At 40.5% G+C, this 23004-nt stretch overlaps 1 protein-coding gene across 1 annotated transcript in view; it reads right to left on the bottom strand.

Annotated features, from left to right (window-relative positions):
* Positions 1–22777, bottom strand: part of TACC2 (transforming acidic coiled-coil containing protein 2) — a 130556-nt gene extending 107779 nt beyond the window's left edge. The window contains exons 1-3 of the mRNA XM_068198251.1: positions 22629–22777; positions 13207–13336; positions 8447–8524 (exon numbers count right to left, since the gene is read on the bottom strand). Coding sequence (XP_068054352.1) covers positions 8447–8479 — 33 coding nt within the window. The 5' untranslated portion in view covers positions 8480–8524; positions 13207–13336; positions 22629–22777. The remainder of the gene's footprint in view (positions 1–8446; positions 8525–13206; positions 13337–22628) is intronic.
* Between the last annotated feature and the right edge of the window lie 227 nt (positions 22778–23004).

Here is a 23004-nt window from a genome sequence, read left to right as displayed (position 1 = left end):
AAGTACCATCAGAAAGCTGCAGTTAAATAAATTACTTTTGAGTTTCAATACATACAGCCTCTGAAGTGATTGACTACAGAAGCTTGCAGCTAAATTTGTTCTATATTTGTTTCAAGTGTAGCATACTCCTATGTGAAAAGGATTCTCATTATAAAGAGTTAGTTAACTGGAAGACTTAAATAATTGTAATAAAAACCAGAACACAGAGGTTCTCAGCATTTTTAAGTCTAGGCTAATTAAAAAAACCCAACAACAAACCAACCAGCTTTGTCACAGAGAGCATACAAACAACAGGAGGAAAACTAAACAGCTCATAATTGTTTCCCCTCTAAGGCAGCACAATATTTAAATGATTACAACTGATTCTCTTGAAATATGCAATATAATTTGCATTAAACCCTTCCAAAAGCACTGGAGTTTGCAAGAACACAAAGGAAATCTACAGGATCACTTTATTTTCCCAATGACTTTGAACAGGATGCTAAAAACTAAAAAAAATTTAAAAAGGAAGAGAACTCCATCAACGCTGTAGCCAAAAGGATTATGTGCACTGCTGCACTGGAGTTATCACAGCAGAAAGAAATGCCTTTAATGCAGCCTGGGAGCCAGTGGAGAGCCCAGCTCCCAAAGCCCAGTCCAGAGCCAGCACCAGGCACAGCCTCGTGTTCCACACGCCAAGCCTGGAGTTTCCCGGCACGGCAGCACTCACAGAGCACAGCACAGCTCTGCTTCCAGCACCTGGCATTCCCACCCAGCCCTCAGAAAGGTGAACTTGGCCTGACTCCCCTTCCTCCTCTCTCTCACTAACAGCTGCTTCCTCCTCCACCTGCCCCCTGCCACGTTCCCCCATGGAGCACATCCTTTCATAGCAGCCGCTGGAACATGCCAGAGTGATGGAATCCTGGATGCTGAGAACGTTAGACTTTCTGTGCTGAAAGGCACAGACCCACAAGAGAACTCTGCATCTGGCCTGAGGCTGTGGAGAAGACGTTAAAAATTGACTGATAGCACTGGGATTACGGGTGTGTAGTTGGTTAGAGGTGTGTGATATCACAGGGTGGAAAATATAGAGTTTGGGATTTTAGATTATAGAAATAAATATGAAGCAAGATGGAGGCTTTAGAGTGGAGACAGGTTGTTCTTCTTTACCTTCTTCTTCCTTCTTCTTCATGGGTTTGGGTGATGTTTTGTGTTTGGATAGAAAAGTCCACATTGCAGGCTTTGGGGGATCAGTTATTGGGTTAAAAGGGAAAATAATCTAGGTGTCCTTTCTTAATTGGATAGCTTAGTTTTAAAAGGCCTCGTAACAAGTGTTAGTTAGCCATTTTGTGCCTTGCTAATGAAAAAGCTCCAGAACTCACAGTAGTGGAACTGTAACATAGATAAGAAATAAACACCTGAGTCTGAACATGAAACACTGTCTCAAGTGCCTTCAATCCCGACCTTGAGAAACCCATACCAGAGCTCTGAGCAGCTCAGAGTGATCTTCGAGGGGTTGCATTCACTTTCCATTCCCACCAACTCCCTCTGGTTTCGTGGAGGGAAAGCTGGAGCAAGCCTTTGAAAATCTCAACCAATAAACGAGAAATTGTCTTTCCTTTTCGTCCATGTCTTCCATTACAAGTTGGGGGAGGGAGGTGTTTGAACAGTTGTTTGTTTTTTTTTTTTTTTTAAATCTGCTGCTAGAGATTGTTCACATGGGTGGGAAATCAGGATTTTTAAATGGCTCTTGAAATTTTTGAAGACAGAACAGGTTTTTTTGAAACCACCTTTTCACTCTTCTGGCTTTTGTTGTTGTTCTGCAGGAACAGTAGCCAAGCTGTAAGTTGGAGAGTCATTGTCTCTTCCTTGTTTGGAGAAGTGGTACCAAAATAAATAAGTAGATAGTGAGTGGATATTGCTTTAACAGCTGGAACTTTGCATTAAAATCAGTGAACACTGGTCAGCAAAACCAGCGAGCCATCACAGAAGAGTAACAAATTACTACCTCAGATATTAACCAAGCTTGAGCTCCATGTGACACTTTAGATCTGAGGAATTACACTAAAACTCAGTTTTATCACCTTGCAAGGAGCTAAATGTGATTTTAGCCAACAGCTTGGTGCACTGATGCCCCTTTTTGAGAGTGGCTGGCGTACAGCCGTGTGGAGGGAATGCCTGTCACCACTTCTTCTTGCCTTTCTTCCCAAACATTGTGACTACTCCATCAGCTGGATGTAATTATGACATGATCAGATAGGAAGAGCAGACTCTCTCCTTAAGGGTGTCTCTGTATAGAGTTTTGCAATTACAGTAGATTTTTTCTTTAATCAGTAATGGTGTGATTTGCTGTTGCTTCTGGCGTGGTTTATTTGTCTCTCACGGGAGGAGAATTTTAAGTTCATGCCTATTCTAATTAAAACCCTCAAAGGGGCAGGAATGCAAAAATTGGCATTCGCTTCTCATTTAATTTAATTTGCTTCTCACAAATACAAGAAGCAAAGTAAATTGTGATGTGGTAACAATGGTATTTTAAAAATTCTTACAGCTTTTGATTGTAAGAACCTATGACCTCTTAGAGATAAAGGGCTGCTTTTCCTCCTGAGAAACACCTACTGAAATGACTCTGCCTGTGAACACAAAAATAAACACTGGTGTGTGTAGAGGTGTGTGTATACTTATATCTTTATAGTCACCATCTTATCCTTGATTTAGCCTTTTTCCCAGAACACACAGCCACAGCAGGAGCAATTCAAACCTTCAGGCTTCAGTGCTTGTGTTTGTGACTCTTCCAGTCCACTGAGGGCACCAAATTGTTTATCTTTAGATTCTTGTAATGACAACATGGGTGTCTTCTCCACCTCCTGAGAAGCCTGGCTGTGCTGAGGAATGTGCACGGAGTTAATGAAGCATGGCTGTGTAACCCCTTCATGGCTCTCCTTAACTTCACCTTTCCACCTGCCCAATGTGATCTGTGGTCAGCAAGCAAGGAAAATTCACAGTTAGCTTTGTATCTTCTCCAGTCTGGCTGCAGTTGTTTTCCTTTGTCCCTTTCCAGGTATTTGGTGAAGGCTGTGGTGAGTGCCTGGATTATTGTCTTAAGGATGGCAGGTGTATGAGATACAGCAGGAGAGAGAGAGAATAAAGTTGATGAACTTGGGAAGAAAATCTTCATCCCTTAACTTGCAAATTTTCAGTCAGTATAGTTTTAGCTAAAGCAGCTTTCTGCTGAGTGGTCCTTAGCAGCCTGACAATAAATGACTTGAGAAGATGCTGTTGGATTCAAATAAAGTACTACAGGAAAATAACCTCCAGGTTGAGTCCCAAACTCTGTTGTGCTTTCCAGCTAACAGTGTTTGCCTGCCTAGTAATTTCACAGCTGTGGAAAATGCAGGTCCAACATTTTCACACTATTTTTTTAAATGGAGAAATGTAGTAAATAATTACAGAGGAACTTTATAAATACAATATATTTTTCCTTTTCATCTCTACCCATAAATTCACATCCCATGAGAAATGATGATGGCTTTACAGTTGTGAAGGAATTAACCATTAATTCAGTCTCCCAACTTCCTTTTCACTATACTTTCAAATTAAGAACTCTGCCACAGCTTTGAATCTTCTTCTTTCATCCCCTCTCCTTTACTTACAGGAAAGATGTAAATAATAATGTGAATAATAATTATTCATTTCAGTGAGAAGCGCCCCAGAACTTGCTGCATTTGCATGAAAGGACATAATTCTCTGAAAACATACAATGTTCTTTTTGAGTAAACTCAAAATGCTTGACATTATTCACCATAGAATATTGGACCAGCAGCAATTAGTACTGGAAGTAAGAATTAATTAATTAATGCGGTGGCTGGAGGTCTGTCAGGACTAGGTAAGCATCAGGAACAGACTGTAGCCAACTGACAGCAACATCCTGACAGGCACTGGATGAAATGGAAGGAAAAATGAAAGAGAATCATAATTCAGGGAGTAAAAGTTGTGAATCCCAGTGGACACAACAAACCCAGAGAAGAGCCCCTGCAGGGTAACAGAGAATCACATTAAAATGCCACAGGCAAAGTTACTGTGCAGAAAATTGGGAATGCGTTCTTGCTCCCAGCTGACTGTGAGCAGTGGAATGTATACAGGTGTTACTGCACTATTCCAAAAGCATGTCAACACCCAGTGTGAGCCCCAGAGCTCACAGGGGTTTGCCCAGGTCCCAGCTGTGGGATTGGAGGCTGAATGCTGGACAGAGCTGCTGCTGAGCCCGGCATCCTCTGCTGATCCCTGCAGCACCAGGGTCTGAAGGGAGAGCCACAGCAATTAACCAGAGCCACCAGTTCAGGGAGACTGAAATCAGCTGAAAGATGGAAAAAGTAACAATGCAGAATATTAGCTGCAGGATGCTCAGCAGTCAGATTTGTTCATAGGAAATAAGTGGAGAAATCTGAGCAGGATCACAGCACGACAACTCCAGACAACTCCAGACTCCTGAGAAGTTGTGGTCCCTCTGGCAAGTGTTGCCTGTCTTACATATTTCACAGCAGAAAACAGGAACAAAAAGATAACCACACATTAAGATCTATGTTTAAAGAGAAATGAACAATAACAGAGATGTGGAATAACCAGCTTTGTTTGTTTTTTTGCTTATTTCAGAAAACCAAGAGGAAGAAAGGATAAAGCAAAATATGTAGAAATAACTTATGCCTAACTGACTTTGAAATTCCCTCTTCAACTCTGGGGCAGAAGATGCATTACTAGAACTTCAATTCAGCAGCAGTTTTCACCTTCAAAGAGCATTAAAATTACTTGGTGACTTTTACTTTTCTGTAGTTGTGAGAAAGGCTGTGGAATATGACAGTGCTCCTCTTCAGAACTCTGAGTGGCAAGAATTAAAACCCTGAGTTAAAAGTATTCCATATTAGAAAATCCAGCCTATACAAGATCTACAAAATTTTATGCTCATGTCTCCAGTTATAAAGAACTCTTTCTGTTTTTAACATCCTCCACCCACCCCTTTAAAATGAGAGCAAAGATGCCCTGGTAACGGCATCATTCTAGTAAAAATAAAGGTAAAATAGAGTCAGGGAAGTCAATAATAATCCTGTGACGTGCAGTGACTTTGAGAGCTGTCTCTGAGCTCTCTCCACAACCCCTGGAGCAGAGTGGATGGGGCTGAGATACATCTGGGATCACTCTGCATCCCACAGACCACGTGCCTGACTGTCTGACATTTTAGGGAGCAGATTTGTTGGTCCTGCTCAGCTTGGTCTCATTCCTAAGTGTGGCTTTTTGAGCTGGCACCCGAGTCCAGACTGTGCAGAGGTGCAGGGCTGAGGAAGTGCAGTTACATCAGCTGCTGTGCAAGTGAGTGTTTTCTTTTTATTACGGCCATGTGGATGATTTTTGGACATTTGGCTGTCCAGAAAAGTCAAGGAAAAGAAGACAGTGTCATTCCTCCATGACACCCAGTTCTTTTGGGTGGATCAAGATAGATCTATTTAATGGGCAGCACAACAGCTGAGACCTTCTACAGTCCCTAAACTGCAGTACTTTCCACAGCTTCCCATTAAAGAACACCCCCATTACTTCACCTGCATTTTGCCTGCTAAAGGCTGGATCTCAAGCATCAAAGTGGGTCAAAGTATCATATGGATATTCTCAGTTCAGTCAGAGAGAAAAGGAGAGATTTCTGCCAGGTTAAGCCTGGGAAAAAGTCCGAGAGGAATGTAAACCATTTATTATCTCTCTTTCTGTTCATATTGTTTATAGGTATGTTCTACCATCGTGTGCTATTCATAGTGCACCAATGGTGCAAAGTTTTTAATTTAAGACCAATGGATTTAGTCTTCACCATGTGCTCTATAAAAGAGCGATGTATTTGAATAAAGATCGTCATTCTTTGCCTTCTGAACTTGGACTCATTTCCATTCCCATCCCTGCCTCAACAGCGACAGTATCTGTTCTCCAGAATGTTTCTTTTTCAATTTAAAGACCTTTCTCTTCATGTGGGGTTTCACTATTCAAGGGAAATGCATCATAAAAATAGCTTATATTTAATTCAGCATAAGCCCAACAAGCTGTGCCACTGCAATAGGGCAGGGCACAATCCTAAAATCTCTCAGCATTTTGGGCTTTGTGTGCTTTAGAGCAAAACAGAACATGGTTAGTATCAGTATATGTGGAATCACTTTGTTAAACATACTGCTGGCCCCAGCCTCATTTTATTTTCTTTGTTCATTGCCACTAAATTTAGATGATATTCTCCTCAGAGGCTGGTCTGTACAAGACAGATTGGCTATTTACTTTTTCTCCAAGTGTCTACTACAATCTTCCTAGTAGCACATTTATTCCACAGATCTTCCCACTCATTGAGTTCTAAACTTAGCCCAGGCTCTCCCAGTTTTAATGCAAACCATGTGTGGTGAGGCTTCCAAATGACTCACTGAGAGCATGAGCCGTGCAGGGGTGTTCTCTGATAAACACATAAATAAAAACAACTCAGATCAACTGGTTCTGAGCATAAGAACAACCCCAGCTGAGCTATTTCAATGGTGCTAGGGTTGGAAGGAAAGGCAGCCAGCAAAGGGGGTCAAGTACAGGCTGCTTCTCTAAAGCAGAGATTGGTACTAAAGAAAAAAAAGTTAAAAGAAACCAGATTTTTTTTTTTTTACAACTTGCTGAAAAATTAAACGTATCTGCCTTGCAAATGTGCAGTCAGTCTCACAAAACCCAAAAGCCAGAAGAAGATGCAGAAGAAAAAGAGGAGCCAAGCCTGGTGCCAACATTTTGAATGCAAACCATGCAAACCAGTTTCATCATCCACTACCTGCTGTGCTCCTTGGCTTGTTAGTATAAGGATGGCTTTATTGACATTGGGGAATTTCTGAGTGAAAATCAGAACATTTAAGTTTAGTTGCTATTTCTTGTTATCTCTCTGTTTTTAAAAATAATTTGGATTCTTAGCATATTTTATTTTGCTTTGGAGGGGTTTGGGTTGTCTTTTGTTTGGGTTTTTACAGTCTGAAAAGGAGACCAGAAGCTTCCTTTCCTTTTAGAAGAGTTTTTTTACTACATTTCTTGATAAATTCAGTAGTTTTTACATAAAGTCTTCTCAGCCTCAGGATAACTCCTGAACAAATATATTTGACTTCCAAAACCTTCCTGAGTGGAAGCTGTACACTATGGAGAAGAAATTCTCTTAGTTATAGAAATGAACACATTCCCCTCTTCCCAAACCTTGAGAAAAGCTGGGAGCAAATCTTGGGCTAACAATAAAACCTGGTAAGAATAACCATGGACTATGGAGGATTTTTCTTCTAAAAATATTTATTAAAAAATCTGTACTAGTTGTAATACTGATTGCCTTGAGAGGCTCCACTTTGCAATGCAGAAGGTGCAGCAGATCTGCTGATACCAGAAGTGGAAGCAGAATGAATCCTGATGCATTTTAGCAGCTACCACAACATATGGAAGAGAAGAGGACAAAGTATATACCGGTGTTTTAATTGTTGAAATTAATGAATTACAACTTTTATTCAAACTTGTATCAGCAGAGTAACTTCTAATGTCATTGTACACCAGTAGCCAGAGCATTTCACTGCCTTCCTTTTGAAAAATCTAAAAATAAACCAGCAAACAGCACCATGCATTAACAGCACAGCCTGGGAACACGCGTGCAAAGTCCCAGATGGGGACACAGACAGTGCAAGGTCATTTCTGAACAAGGAGGAGCTGCTGTGTGCCAGGGCTCTGAGGCCACCACAGGCACTGCCCAGCTCCCAGGGCCTGCCCCCACCCTGCCCATGGCCCAGGACCCTATTTCAGCCTCCCCAGGGATGTCATGCCCTGTGATACCATCGGGCACTGGTCCTGACCCTGGCTGCCACTCTGAGCTCTTCCCTCTGCTCAGGGATGTGCCTGATGCTGCCCCAGCTGCCCGTGGCTGCCCTGCTCCCAGGCTGGGGTGAGTCAGCCCTGCTAACAGAATTCGTCTTCCTTTATTAGCACCTACATCCCATAAAAACCCTACACTCTGTCAGTTTGCTGATAATCAGGTGGCAATTAGATCACAGAAGTAGAGAAGAGATACAGCGGTCATTTGTGGATTTATGACTCCAGTTGTGAATCCCAGTCCTGAATTTGATGTTGATTTTAGAGGATAAAAGCTTCCCTAAATGTGAAGTGGGGAGGCAATACAAGAAAATATTTACTGTGATTATTTTCCCAGTAGTAACTCCTAAATGTCAGTAACCACTGTACTGGCTGAACCGTGCCCCGATGCTTTGGAGCACTGTCATTGCCAAAGGAAAAAAACACACCAAGTTGCTTTCAATTACCATTAATGACACTTAAATATCAGTGTAACGGGGAGCAGAAGATAAACATGGGGTAAGTGGCCCGTGGAAGCAGTTTCTGAAAGGTTTGCTCTAGGCTAGGAGGGGAGGAAAAGCAATTGCCCTGTCACACTCACCTCATTCTCTGCACTGCTGTTCTCGTTGCCCATCTCAACTCTGATGTCCAGGATCACACAGCAATTAAAGAAAAATCACTGGAAGAAATGAAAAAGATCTTAATGTGCTGTAAAAAAAAAAAAAAAAAAAAACCAAAAAAAACCCAAACCCAAACCAAAATAAAACAACAAAAATTGCTGGAAATGCTGAAGGGCTGTCATCTCAGCCACCCAGCCAGCTGCCCCTTCTGACATTCAGCCTTACAATGATTCTAAGTCATAAACTGGGGGAAAAGAACTCTTAATGCTTTTATTTCCTCATGTCTCTCTGCTGTCTTCTGGAAAGACAGTCCTCGAAACTCAGCTTTGTTATTCTGGATTATCCCAAGACATTTGAACATGCCAAAGAAAGACATTTTCCTTGCCAAAGTCACTTTGGATGGACAGCCAATGGGAAAACCTTGATGATTTAACTGTATTCAAACCATTTGTATTACTTGAAATTCCTGGACCAAGCTGCCTGCTCACATTGTCAGAACCGTGGTGCTAAACCTGACTATCACTGTGACAAACAATTTTCAATCAAAGCACTCAGAGAAAGAGTTAATGGATTTTTTTATCCTGATCACTGGCATCATTCCCTGCTTTTCTTAGGCACTATTCTGTTACAATGTGGTGTTCTAAACACCTTCTTTAAACTTAAGAGGATCTGCCTACCATAATTACTATTGGTTTTATACTAGTTTAGCTCTAATTATTTAATTTCAAAAAAATCTCTGAGCAGTTCTAGGGTTAAGTGTCTCCCCGGGCATCGTTGATTTCTATATTTTTTTTTAAAGGATACTCTATAGTAAAAGTCCACACCAGAGATTCATTTATAGACATTCTTGTACTAGACATTTTATTTGGGGGCTCATGCATTGAAATTCATTGTATTTATTGTATTACTGGATAGGTGAAAATTACACATTATTAGTCTCTTCAGTTTTCTTTTTTTTTTCCCAAAGAATTTGGGATTGCTCTGCAGTGTGTGTCAAGAAAAACTCCATTAAAGTTAGGCTGTAAAAGGGAGATTGCACTTTGAACGCCAAGGAAACCATGCAAGCTTTTAAGGAATTTTGTTACTTATTACTACAGTACATTTTTTAAAACTTGAAATATTATTTTTCTTCACAGGAGGCTTGGGGAGAGAGAAGTTTGGTGCCGTGCTCTTAAGGTCTGTTCTGTTTAAACTTGATTGTCTTCAGGGGATACAGCAGTGCTTGAACTTGCTCCTGTTGAAATCACTGGGGCCAGGATTGCACTTTCAGTGATTAATTAGCAACGTGAGGTTTTATCTGCTGAGACTGCTGCCAAGTCCTCCCCTCTTTTAAACAGTTTTAGAACTGTTTTAAAACAGTGCTGAGCTACGCTGAGGACTGGATGTGACATTTTCAAAATCCCTGTTCCCCAAGTATGAAGTACTCCATCATGGAGTAACGTACACACACAAATCTTCCCAGGCTCAGCCCAGCGAAATGTTCCAAGACAACGCATTAAGATTATAATATTTTAAGTATGTATTGATATAATAAAACATTCTCTGTTACACTGTTAGAGCTGCTGACTAAGGCTTAAATGCACACTCCACTATAAAGATGTGCTTCCCTCAACACCCAGCACAATTCTTTAAGAGTGAATATTGTGGCATTTGTTCCCCTGACCTGCCAAGCTTTTCTCTGCCCAGATCTTTTTCTATCCCTACAGACATCATGTGAAAATATCTGTAAATTGTTCCCTCACAAGCATTTGCAGTAATAACATAAACTGGGGAATGAATGGAACTCTCCCAAATCCCCAAGGAGTTGTTTAGTTAATTTGGGTGGGGTCTTGTATACCAATTGTGCAAAATGCAGATTTTGCCCATCAAGTTCTTCAATATATTAGCCAATGTATGTCATAATGTTGTCCTATTTATTTTAGAGTAAATTCACTCCAGTGCATAATATACTGTCAATATTTCTGCACCAGCTCAGCCATACTGACTGTTAAGGACAGCAACTGCTAATAGAGGCCAAAGTTCTAATATTGAGTTGAAAGGTAACAATACTTTTTTTACAGTTTTTAAATTAAAATGCACAGAAATCAAAGTAGAAAATGACAAGAGCATAGCAGAAGTGCCAGCTGTCAAAAATCTCCACTAACACATCGTATCATATTGTCTACCCACTCTTTTCTTTCCCTAGAGCATGAAATTTCACAATTGTCACACAATTCTCACATCACCATCTGCTTAATAATGAAGATAAATGTCATAAATAGGAAATAAAGACATTACAGATTCTCCAAAAATGAAATAAGTGATAATAATATTAAAGTGTGAATTACATTGCAGAGTGCTAAGATAATTTTTTAGATTACAGTGTTACTGTAATCCTTTTACATACATTATTTCTAAATCATTCAATGCACAAGCATTACTTAGGTTGCAAACTAAAAGTGCTTTATCATATGTATAGACTTTCAAATAAACATTAAAACATGCTAAAAATCTATCCATTAAATAAACATAACCAAAAGATAATATTCATCATCTTTCTATAGTATCTTTCACAATTTACATGTCATTATTGAAATTATTTGAACACTACATATCTCAGAAACAGCTCAGTGGTACCAAATTGGTCTGTTCAGCCTGCAGAGACTTTAAAGCTGAACAACTCAAAAGTCATTATCTGACATGGCTTTTTGAGCTGAACAACTGCTCCACTGAAAGCAAACAAGAGGATGTTTAACGTTGCACTTACATTCCATGATTTATCTGGCACCTTTGGCTTCACTGACGCTTTTAGAACGTGTCTTCAAACCATTCCTTCCATCTTCACCTCACCAGTTTTCACCTGATTTTCCTCCTCCTTCTCCTCAGACTCATGAAATGTAGGCTTTCTCTCCGCGACCCACCTTCATAACCTGCTCAACAACCAACTTGCCTCCACCCCAGGCGAGAAAGAAAACAAGTTCCACCTCCTCAGCCCGGCCTCCCCCTGCTCCTGCCAGGCTGCCGAGGCTCTCTGCCTGCCAGAAATCCAGTTTCTCCCAAAAGCAACCCCAGAGAACATCAATTTTGGGTCAAACATATTTCACTTCTACCGTTTCTTGGCATGTGGAATAAGCAATGCTTCTTGCAAAAAATGGCTCAGGGAAACTGTGTCAATAACACACTGGAGTTATGCATGTGTTGTTTTCAAGGGAAAATTAGTATTGGGGGAAAATCTATTCTGCATTTTCTGTCTAGGTTTGTTTATGTGTTTAAGCTCATCTTTCATTTTCTCGTATTACTCTTGAAAGCTGTCAGAAATACCTGCTAGCAAATGTTGATGTGCCTGTTCAGGTTATGGTGAAATAATTTCCCATTTAATCATCCTGAAGGGTGGAGACATGACAAAAACCCTTTGAAATGTGATGTTGCAAGAAGTACTGGTTTATGGGCGAGCTAATTGTTATTATTAACTCTGATTGTCCATTCCAGGAGTGCTTCCACAAAGGGGTGCTCAGAAACACAGCTGGTAACCAAAGACAAGAGTATTTCTCATTAGTGGCAGCTCCACGGGATTATTGAGTTTCTGTAAACACCTGTGGTGCTTTTTGGGGCCACAAACCAAAGGAATGGTCCACTGTGGGTTTATTGCACCTCCAACAGTGTGAGGCAGCATTGCTGAATCCAGCATGGAAAAGTCATACCTGACATGGCCAAAAGGCAGGATTTCATAGGGCAGCCATATGTTGTCTGCTGACTTTTGTTCCACATAATCGTGGTCTATAAACTCCTGACTTAGAAACATAAAGCCTGTGATGGGCTGGAATGCACAGTTGCAAGATCAAGGGCTGCATGAATAGCCCTGCCTTTTAAATCTTTATTTTTTTATGAAGTTGGTGATCCAGCATTCGCTGGTTTCCCCAGCCCCGCTCAGAATCCAGTAAATCTGAAGTTCATTAATTCAAAATTTTAGTGTGTTCCTCCTTAAAATCAAAGTAGGGGGCATTACACAATTGATTGTCTTATAGACAACAAATTATGCAATGTTTTTTGTTTAGGCTCTCTGCCATGAATTTAAGAGCAGGGATCCTGTGGGAGCTCAGGAAAACACAAGCCTAGTAATACATCCTCACTTCTGCTAGCTGCATTATTTCCTCATCAAAACAAACTGAACTCACATTTGGGACTATTCCATTTCTAAGCTAAGGCCAGAAAATGCCACAAAGTGAAAGTGAAGAAGCTGCCTTGCAAAACAATTGTCTGGCAGAAACTTTGGGGAAAAACAACCTTCAGTAATGTGTAGGTGATGGTTTCTGACTGTGAATTTTTATCAACATTTGTGCAAAGCAGAATCCCTCTGTTTGGGTAAGTTGTGTAAGGTTTGCAAAGCCACACAGGCAACTCCTGCACTGGTGCCAGAACTGTGAGCCCTGGGGAATGAGGGCAGTGACACCAACACAGCCACCCTGTGCTCTGATCTGTGAGCCTGCAAGGGCCCTGACTGACAGCACTGGCACTGTAGCTTTGGGTCAGTTTTCTCACCCACTCTCATGTCTAAATTAGGATTCACTCATTCACTTCTATCCCAGCTACCCAAGCAGCCCTTCTTCACTGCAAACTGTTCCCACCTTTGCAGAGGCTGATCTTCTGCTCTGTTCCAGTATGAAGTGTAAACCACCAACTCTGAGAGAATTCCACATGCTCTGATGTCTCTAATTATTCTCTTTGATTTTATCATGGAACTGGTAGGGGACAAAGTACTCACATTGGGCTGCTGTACTGCTGTTTGCTAGAATTTCCCCTGGGGTTCCTCATCCACTCTTCATGCTCATCCAGGGAGGTTTTCTTTTCTTGATCAAAACAGGATTTAACCCAGAAGGACTGGAAGACTCAAACTAGGGGAGGATACAGCTCAGACTTAAAGGTAAGCTATGTAGTGGGTTAATAAGTTGGTGTTTCAGTAAGATCCAAATAACTGGTCATGAGTGATCAAATTTAATCCCAGTATATACAGTATTGGGTACACTTACCACCCATGCACTACACATATATGTTAGTTTCTTGTATATTGAAGACATGCTACCTTAGGTATTTGTAGAAGACAATTCAATGTCAGGTCATTTTACTTTATGGTACAAATACTGCCAATTTAAGACAAAATGTTTTATGTTCCTTACTTTCCCATGATTGATGCTACATATAAAACATTGCAAAGCTCTGCTGAAGCACTGACCATACTATTACACACCAGCTGTTCCCATTGGCAAGAGAAGAAAGGGGAGGTGTTCAGAATTTTACTCTTCTCCAGTCTCGATGTAATAGTGCAAAACCATTCCCAATTTCTGCATATTCCAACAATATCACAGAGATCTGCAAGAACGACTGACCTACGACAGTCCTTTGTCTTTTGCTTTCTCACAAATTCTAGAAGAGCAAATACCAAGATCTGGGGGGGAAACCATAGCCCATCATGAGAACTAATAAACAAGTAATGATTTTCAAGTGCACAACTTGATGGGGAGGACGTTGCTTAGTAACATCAGCAGCTGGATCTGCTGTAAAGCCGTGGTGTCGCTTGGCAACGGAAAGCTGAGCTGGATTTTTGTGAGAGTTGTGAAATTGCATTTTCGTGCCCTTCCCCCAAGAAAACCAGAAACTGCCTATGGAGAGCACACCACCAAGCCCATGAGGGACTGAGGTTCAGAGGACAGCAGAGGATGCAGCCCAGCCTTGGCTGATGTGCCCCACTTCATGTGCAAGTGTGAAAGAAAAGAAGCAGGGACGCTGAGGGATGCTGGATGCTGAGATGCTGGATGTTTCCACTAAGACATGAAAGCATGTTTTAAAAAACCGGTTATGAAAGTTAAAAAATATTCTTCCAATTTCTGACTAATTTTCAATCAGGATGACAACCTGGCCTGGAAAAATCGAATTGGTGGCATACTTCCATTGCTTCTAATCAGCCCCATGTGGCACTTCAGGGCACTCCTGCATCCTTCAGATGTTTAAGTTATGTTTTATGACATAAAAGTGCAGAAGAAGGCACATATTTCTTTGGAGATTAATGGATTTGCCCAAGGTTAAAAAGCTCACCAAGTGGCAGAACTAGGATGTCAGCACTGGCTTCCTCAGCATGCTGCAGTTACCAGACTCTGCTGGAATTTGAGTTGATTTTATTGGAATCTCCATCAGGAGGTGCCCTTCCTAAGGAAACATGGGGGTGCTAAATAATTTTGGTTTACTTTCTATCTAGTAATATTTTCCCAGCTGAAAAAAGAAATTCTACCCTTTCAGCTCTTAACAGAACTTTCCTAATACTATATAGTTTCAAGCAATAATAAATAGGAGTGATTATGGTAATCTTAAGTGTGATTTTGTTATATTCTACTCATCCCCTAACTGCCTCTCTGAAGACATGGGTCTCAGATAATTTTCTGTTTTATCTGCTGGTCCCATGAGGATGATATGGCCACCTCAGGGTGCCCAAAATGGTGCTCAATGCCTCCATCTGTGGATCTCAATAATCCTTCCCTTGTGCATTGAACATTAAATGTTTTCAGGTCACGTACATTCCCTTCTGCTGCACTGGTTGCAGATGTCAAAAGTACTGCATAGGGCTTAGTCCTTAAAGTGATGCCAAAAGTTTTTCATGAAATATATATGATCCAAAAAAGAATATCCAAGTATTGGAATATTTCTCTTTCCAAACCACATTTATACCAGCAGTTTTTCACCGGATTCCATTTCAGCACTTCAGTCAGTAGGGAGGCTGAGGATTCAGACAAAACACAGAGCTCCGTGCACTCTTTCTCCATGCCCACATGCACATTCCAGCTATGGAGAGCAGGACACAGGTTCCTATTTAAGTTCTGAACACCAGCAAGAGCTCATAGGGATCAGGAGCTACAGGGGAGGCTGACCTACATAGCTCACCTGGTCAATCTGTACCTATCATTGTGCAGGACTGCAAAATATTTCCTTATTATTACTGCTGGTCTTTCATAAACAGCTAATTATGATTTATCAACAATATCTCCCCAACACTTGTATTATGAGACATATATGACTCTATAAGTCAGGTCCATAGCCAACCTGACAAAGTTTACATGTTTTCACATTCTAAATGCAAAAAGTCCAAGTAAGGAATTTCTGTTCCTAAATCTCCCAGCTGAGGCAGGAAGAGCATGCCCTCTAACCGGGGGCAAAATTCTGGAAGTAGCAGTGGGAGGTCTGATGTGAGGGGAGGATTTTAGAACCTGCTCTCTGCTCCTCAAGCTGGTCTGCCTGCTCTGGTGTCCAGTCTCAGCACTGGGAATGGTGGGACATGACGCGGAGAGACAAAAATCCACGTTATGTGAGGCAGAGGAGGAAACAAGGTGGGGATCAGTTGGCTTAACATGTCTAGCGGCACATGTAGGGCCTGGGAAGAGTGCATCACAGGATGAATTATTTCTTTCACAGAATTCACAGAATGACCAGGTTGGAAGAGACCTTTAAGATCATTGAGTCCAACCCAGCCCCAACACCTCAACTCAACCCTGGCACCCAGTGCCACATCCAGGCTTTGTTAAACACACCCAGGGATGGTGACTGCACCACCTCCCTGGGCAGCCATTCCAGAGCTTTATCACTCTTTTTATAAAAAACCTTTTCCCAATATCCAACCTGTATTTCCCTTGAGGCTGTGTCCTGTGGTTCTGTCAGTGCTGCCTGGAGACAGAGCCCAACCCCAGCTGAGCACAGCCACCTTTCAGGAGCTGTGGAGAGTGCTGAGGTCACCCCTGAGTCTCCTTTTCTCCAGGCTGAGCACCTCCAGCTCCCTCAGCCGTTCCTCACAGGGTTTGTGTTCCCAGCCCCCTCTTGCCTCTTCTCAGGTCCTTCCTCCTTCAAATTATTTTTCTTGCTTTCCCTTCTGAGTTCACCTGTTTCTTCCGTTCACACATTCCCTTTTTTCTCCTCCCTTTCTCCAAGAGACTCAGTGGAAATACAAGGCAGAGCAGAGTTGCCACAGGGACTGGTTTTCTGAGAGCTGCAGGGAAGAGGCAGATCAGGGGGAAGGGGTCCCTTCCTGCTTGTTCTGCTTGAGCTGTGGGGTCTGAACCAGCTGCCAGCAACTGTCTCTCCCTAACTGTGGATGGCAGCAGTCTTTAATCTCCCACTTTCCTGGCCTGAGGTGTGTGTTGACATGTCAGGCTTGGCAGGTTGCAGCTGCTTTCTGGGCTTTGTGCTCACACACCCTCCATGCCCACAGAAATATCCCAGGAGAGGAGAGCTCTTCTTGAGCTCCTGGAAAGCCTCCAGCACTCAGAGACTCTCCTCAGGATGTTTATTGGTTTTCTTTCTGCTGCCACAACACAGGTACACAGCCACCTACCACACAGTCACACATATATACACATGCATATAATACATATTCCATATATATAAATGCAGATATCTTATGCAGATTATATCCTTCATCCTCAGTTAGAGGCCACAGAGCCTGAGGCTGTTTTTAATAATTTCATGATAGCTGTTAGATCACTGTGTGAGAATAAATTAGATGAAAACTCAGCTATTGAATATTTCACAGTTGTCTTACTCCAGAAAGGCTGTGTTTTATGAGTAGTGAGAGCAGGCTGTGAAAATAAATCTCTCAGGAGAGCTGCACATCAAGATGACTTGTTAATAGCCAGACAGGGGTTAGGTTTCATATTCTAGTCCAAGCAAGTGTATTAGGTTTTTGCAGGACTAACTCTGGGAATTGAGTCACTGACCTCTGAAACTGTAGTCAAGATAGTGCTCATAAGTTGTTTACAAAGATTCCCGAGTTTGGATGAAAAAATATTTACTTTGAAACTAACTTTGTTGAGTTGCTTTAGTCTTTTGCACCTTGAAAAAGTTAGATTAAGTAAACACAACACTTAGGTGTCCTGTAAGCATTTAGTTGGATTACTTGTGCAAGTTCCTCACCGATTCACAAAGCAGAAGAATGCTGCTGGCATTTTAGAAAAGAAGAAATTGAGGCACAGGGGTGTGGAGTGATCAGGCTGTTAATACGTTGTGCAATCCTGGGCTAAGCAGGAAAGTACAGCTAGTGCTCAGCCCTCAGAATAATGATACAGAATGAAGGTGATTATTGGTTTGATTTGGCATGACTGTTCTAAAAGAGGAGATTATATTTTACATGGAATATTCCCTGGATTATGGACTTTTCTAAGTATGATCTAACCCTGCACAAAAAGACTCCATCACATTTCAAGGCTAATCAGGACCAAAATGTTTCCTCAGGTTTATTTGTAAGGTCAGCCAAGATCAGTTTTGTGCAGAGTACCAACATCCATTAAAAAAAAAAAAAAAAAAAAAAACACAAAAAACAACCCAACAGTAAGGCTAAATAATTAATTTTATGTGTTTTTTTTTCCAAAGGATAATAATTGCATACTAATAAGAAAGCTTCCTTACAGACATAATCATAGTTTTGTACCTGTTACCATGTTAAAACTAATGTCATGAATTAATGTTTAAGCTGAATGTAAATTATAAACCTATTTTCCCCCGATTCCTTTGATTCAACTAAGCAGAATTGCAAAACAAGATTGAGAGAAGTCAGTTACAGTCAGTCTTCCCTGTATTTATGATGACCTGGTGACAACAAATGGTGCCTGATCTGCATTATGCCCCTCCAGACCAGGTTTGATGTTTGCCTTTGTGGCATGGCTTTTTTAGATGATGATCTAATGCTGTGCTGGTGGGAAGTGGTCCTGGTGATCCCTGGTGGTTGGCGGAGATAAAGTTACCTAGGCTGCTCACTGTTGTTACAGATGGCACAACTCTTCATCCTCCTGACAGACCTAAACCTAATCAGCTTCACCTAATGACAGATTTAAACTCTTATAACTTATTGCCTTCTCCAGCTGAGTCTCCACTATTTATATTCATGTTCTCATTTTCCACTCATTTTCCACAATATCCAGTTTCAGAAATTCACTCTTAATTTACAGGTGTATTTTTTCATTGGCATTTCATCATCATTAAGGAATATGCTAGTTGCAGGCTTTACAGTACCTTAACTCAATCTCAGTTTTGGTTTGGGGAGGGTTCCCTGGAGACCAGGCTAACAAAATAGGTGTTATATATAATTATGCACAACACTGGCACTTTTAAGCAGGGGTTGTAACACTGAATAAATAAAATTTCTGCTTTAAATAGGAAACCATGACAGCATGCAGGCAACTAAGTACCAGTCGCCAGTACCAAAACATGGATATTAAACATATTTCACGTGGAATGAGCGCAAAATAAGGCCTACAATTGTTTATCCAGTTTAAAGTTCATGTGAATAAAGATTTAGGTTTCTTCTTGTATCCAAATGTGAGTCTTTCCCTCTTGTTTGAGTAAACTCTTAAGGATTACTTGGTGAACTCCTGTGCAGCTAGAAAGGAGTAATATTGTCTGAAAAGTGTGATAGCCCATACATTGACTCTTCAAAACTCTTCATATGTAAGAACAGAACTTGCCACAAAATGATATTATGAGACTGTACAATATATTAGTGCAAAAGGCTCAAGCATAGTTTCCAAGACTCTTGAAATCTTTTTACCATTAGAAATGGTTTAATAGTGCCATGAATTAAATATTTGTTTTGGGCTGGTGAGTCTTCATGCAGGAACTAAATATTGCATGTAGGACAATTAAGAAATGTTAAGGCTTGTTTATTAGAATGCAAGAATATTTCCATGGTCAGGGCTCCTGGCACATTTCACCCCTTGTGTGAGCACTGTGTAATTTAAAAGTCTACCAAAGGAAACTGGAAAAAAAAAAAAGAAACACTTTATGTAGACCATGAATTTAAACCTCCTGCTCCTTGTATCATGCAGAGATTTTCATATGGGTTCAATAAAACTGTGCAATGCTCCAAAAGTGTGGCTAAAATCAGGTCTTTCTCATCAAGAAAGTGGTTAAGTATAATTTTCAGTTTACAGTTGCAAGTTGCATGGAAACTGTGAGTAACAGCAATGTAAAAAGTAGGCATGCAACCCAACACAAGAGATACTAATAATGACTGTATTTAGTGTCAATATGCTATAGATAAAAAACACAGACACAGAAATACAGGCAACAGATCCCACTGCTGCTAGAACTGACAGCTTTGCATAATGGGGCACACACATCCCTCTGAAGTGCTGGAGAATAAAAGCACACATTAAAATCCAGGCAGATAAGGTCAAAACCTGCAGATTTATGAAGCTGTGCTGTAAAAACCGGGATTTTCATACTCATGCAGCTTCTTTGTAGTTTTTTCCCACCTCCCCCTTCCCTTACTGCAGCAGTTGTGTTTCTGGCTTCAGCCAGGAGTTGCTCACAATGTCAGTTTGTCAACATCAAAAATTGTTTGTGCTTCAGGAGATCTAGAAGGATCCTCTCTGCCTTTTTTGGAGGGTTTGTGAAAATCTGACAGTGAACCCTCAGTGCACAGAAACGGTGCTGTTTGGCTGACACCTCACAGAATCACAAAAACAGAGCTGAGGAACAAATCCTTCCCTATTTTTATGTGTCCTCAAAAGAGGTACTTTTTTACAGGTCTGTTGGAGGAAACACATTTTGGGAATGGGACAAAATGTTCTGAAATAGCATTTACCAAAGAATTCCTTTGTCTCAGTTGGTCAATTCCTCAGATCTATTCTGTAGAAACATCTATAGTGTTGGTTCACTGATAAAATTTTCTGGTTTATTTCATTGTTTATAGGGAGATTATCTCATCATCCTGCTTTCTCACTCACAATTCTACTGGTCTTGTTCCCTTCTAAAATATTCCTGTAGAGAATATGACAGCTGTTCATATCAAAACAAAAATATTAGCACTATATGAATCACATTCTGTTTTGGTAGCAGGAAAAAACTGTTTTCACCCAGTCAGGTTGCCATGAACCAGCAAATCTCTTCTGATTACTTACACTCAGAAAAGCAGATTTCATTTAGGTAATATAAGAAATCATTCTTACCTTTTATTTATGCACAGACCCATTAAAGTCCTACAAAACTCCCTGCAGCACACTACTGTTTACACATGAAGCAAATAAATATAAATATCTGAATCCATTTGCAGGGACTCAGAGCTGGCTGAAGCTTGGGTTTGACCAAGAATAAAGAGGGCTGGCTGGATCTAATGCTTGCTGGGAAATCAGGGAAGTAAATGAGTCTGTCAAGTCCTAACTAGCATTTAATGACAAATTTAATTTGGCAAGAATAAATAGTTCAGTATTTTGTCAAGCTTGCTGAGGCTTGTATATTCTGTATATGGATTTTGACCAACTGCTGTATTTTCATAGGATCATGCATTAAAGAACTTCTAATGAAAATATACAAAACTTAAATCAAACATTGTTTCACCATGTGATTTTTAGTACTTAGAAAAGGATTATGTCAAGGAAAATAAAAACTATAATCTCTGATGGCTCGACTCTCATCCTGGCTGTCAGCAGTGCCGCTCTTCAAACCATTAGTTTCTGCAATTAAATGTGGAATCAATTAACTGCACTTAAGCCATTCATTTAGCATTAAGCTTAGATCATAGAAGTAGGGTAAAATATTACTATTTTCAGAATGTTATGGACTTTTCTGATAAAAGCCCAACTAAAATGTAACTCAGATCAGCTTAGATTGGCTTTTCCCCAGACTAGGCTGCTTCCCACAGATTGTTACGATGCTTGATGAAAACACTCACTAGGAAATTCATGCATGTGCAAAATGCCTTCTGATCTCCTTAGGCCAGGACACCCAGGCCTGTCATTGTCACAGGACTCTGCCCTAGAGATGGGAAAATGACTGGATGTGATGCAGATGCAGATGGAGATGTCAGGTTACTTAAAACTAAGCCTAAAATCATCAACCCATAGGCCCATCTGACTTTTCTGGCCAACTACCAGCATTTTTTCCTGTCCAAAATCCTTATAAAATAAGAGTTTTAGGTTCTATGTATTAGCATTTAATTAAAATTTGAATCTATAAGGAAAACATTTTGACATGAAGAGATGGATTTTTTTTTAAACTCCTATATGTTTATTGCAGTTTTCTAATCCATCTTTTGGGCTGTGTAAAGGGAAAGAAAGTCTGCTCCTAAGTAGTTAGCAGCTTGATCTTGAATAGTTGAATCATGGGGACAAAATTCAAGCTATAAACACTATTTTTAAGGTAAGATCAGATTTTGTGGGAAATATCTGCTTTACAATACAGATAGAAGCATACCTGCCATTGTCATCCTTTGTCTGTCAGTAAGTGTTCGTTTTGCCTGAAGATAAACCCATTTTTTTAAACTTGGAAAACAGTTTCCAAAGCATTATGATAATATAAAACCTGTTCGGTAATAAAATCCAGAAATAACTAAAGTGGCCATGGATTTACGCTTTGACAAAGGATTTCAGTATCATGTCATCAATGTTAAAAACAGTAACAATTAAATTTTTGCTCACCTTATTTTGATTTAATTGGTTCTAGTGGGTAAGACTGGAACTAACTTCAACTACCTGAAGATCTATAAGTTTTGGGTCACTAGAGGCAATATTGTACCTACTACTGCCCAGTGATGTGTTTTACAGCCTGAAACAAACTTTGCTACGCATGAAAGACAAAACATCGCAGACAGTTCCCACTTAAGAACATCATCAAACATCTGCATAATCTGTCTAGTGAGCAGCCAGCTCATTTCATCCCTGAAACTCTGCATGAGAAACACACATTCTTGTTGTTACATGGCAACTTCAAAACAACAAGCAATCCTTTCTGACACAAACCCTCAGAACTGTTTTCTGCAAAAAAGAACAAGTGGAAGAGAGCCACATTTAACAACTCCAGCATTTGCAAATAGTTATGACAGTCTGTAATGCTGTAACTTGTTTTTAAAACAGCTATTTTAGGACATGCACATTTAATGATCAGTCTCTTGGTCTTAGAGAGATACTGACTAAACAAGACATCATCCTGTAGACACACTATATAGGGTATGGGATTGTAAAACAAGTTGTACAAGAGATCATGAAACTATAGAACCTCAAAGGAGACACTCTTTTTTTCTGGTACAGAGAAAAAAAAAATTCTTTTACTTGTCAGACACTCCCTTTGCCTTTTTGTAATGTCTAAGACATAATTAGTAAACTGTTTTGAGTCTAGACATTTTTCAATTTAAAGAACTAATAAAAAATTACTTACCCAATTTTCCTCTAGACTAAAAATGAAAAAGCACCACTCTGTCCCTGATTTTTATAACCTTCTGCACTCCTTCCCTCCTGGCTGGTGTGTGGATCCCCTTTCTCCCTGGATCACATGAAAGTGTTCTATTAATGTGAATTGGCTGATGTTTGAGAACACTATGCTGGAGAGCTATGAAGTGTAAGGAATCTGACCCAGGGAGCTGTGGGGCTATGACACATCAGTTCTTCAGAGGAATTCTCAGTGGCTGGATGGGAATGACAAGGGACAGGTCCTGTGCACTGGGTGCAGCACGTTGGCACTGTGTCGTTGTTGTTGGGATATGGATTCCCTAAGGCAGGGAGACAAGTTCCATGTTAAACCAATGCAGCTGGCA

This window comes from Anomalospiza imberbis, chromosome 8 (genome assembly GCF_031753505.1).
Source record: "Anomalospiza imberbis isolate Cuckoo-Finch-1a 21T00152 chromosome 8, ASM3175350v1, whole genome shotgun sequence".
Classification (NCBI taxonomy): Eukaryota; Metazoa; Chordata; class Aves; order Passeriformes; family Viduidae; genus Anomalospiza; species Anomalospiza imberbis.
This window is presented reverse-complemented; position numbering and strand designations above follow the sequence as displayed.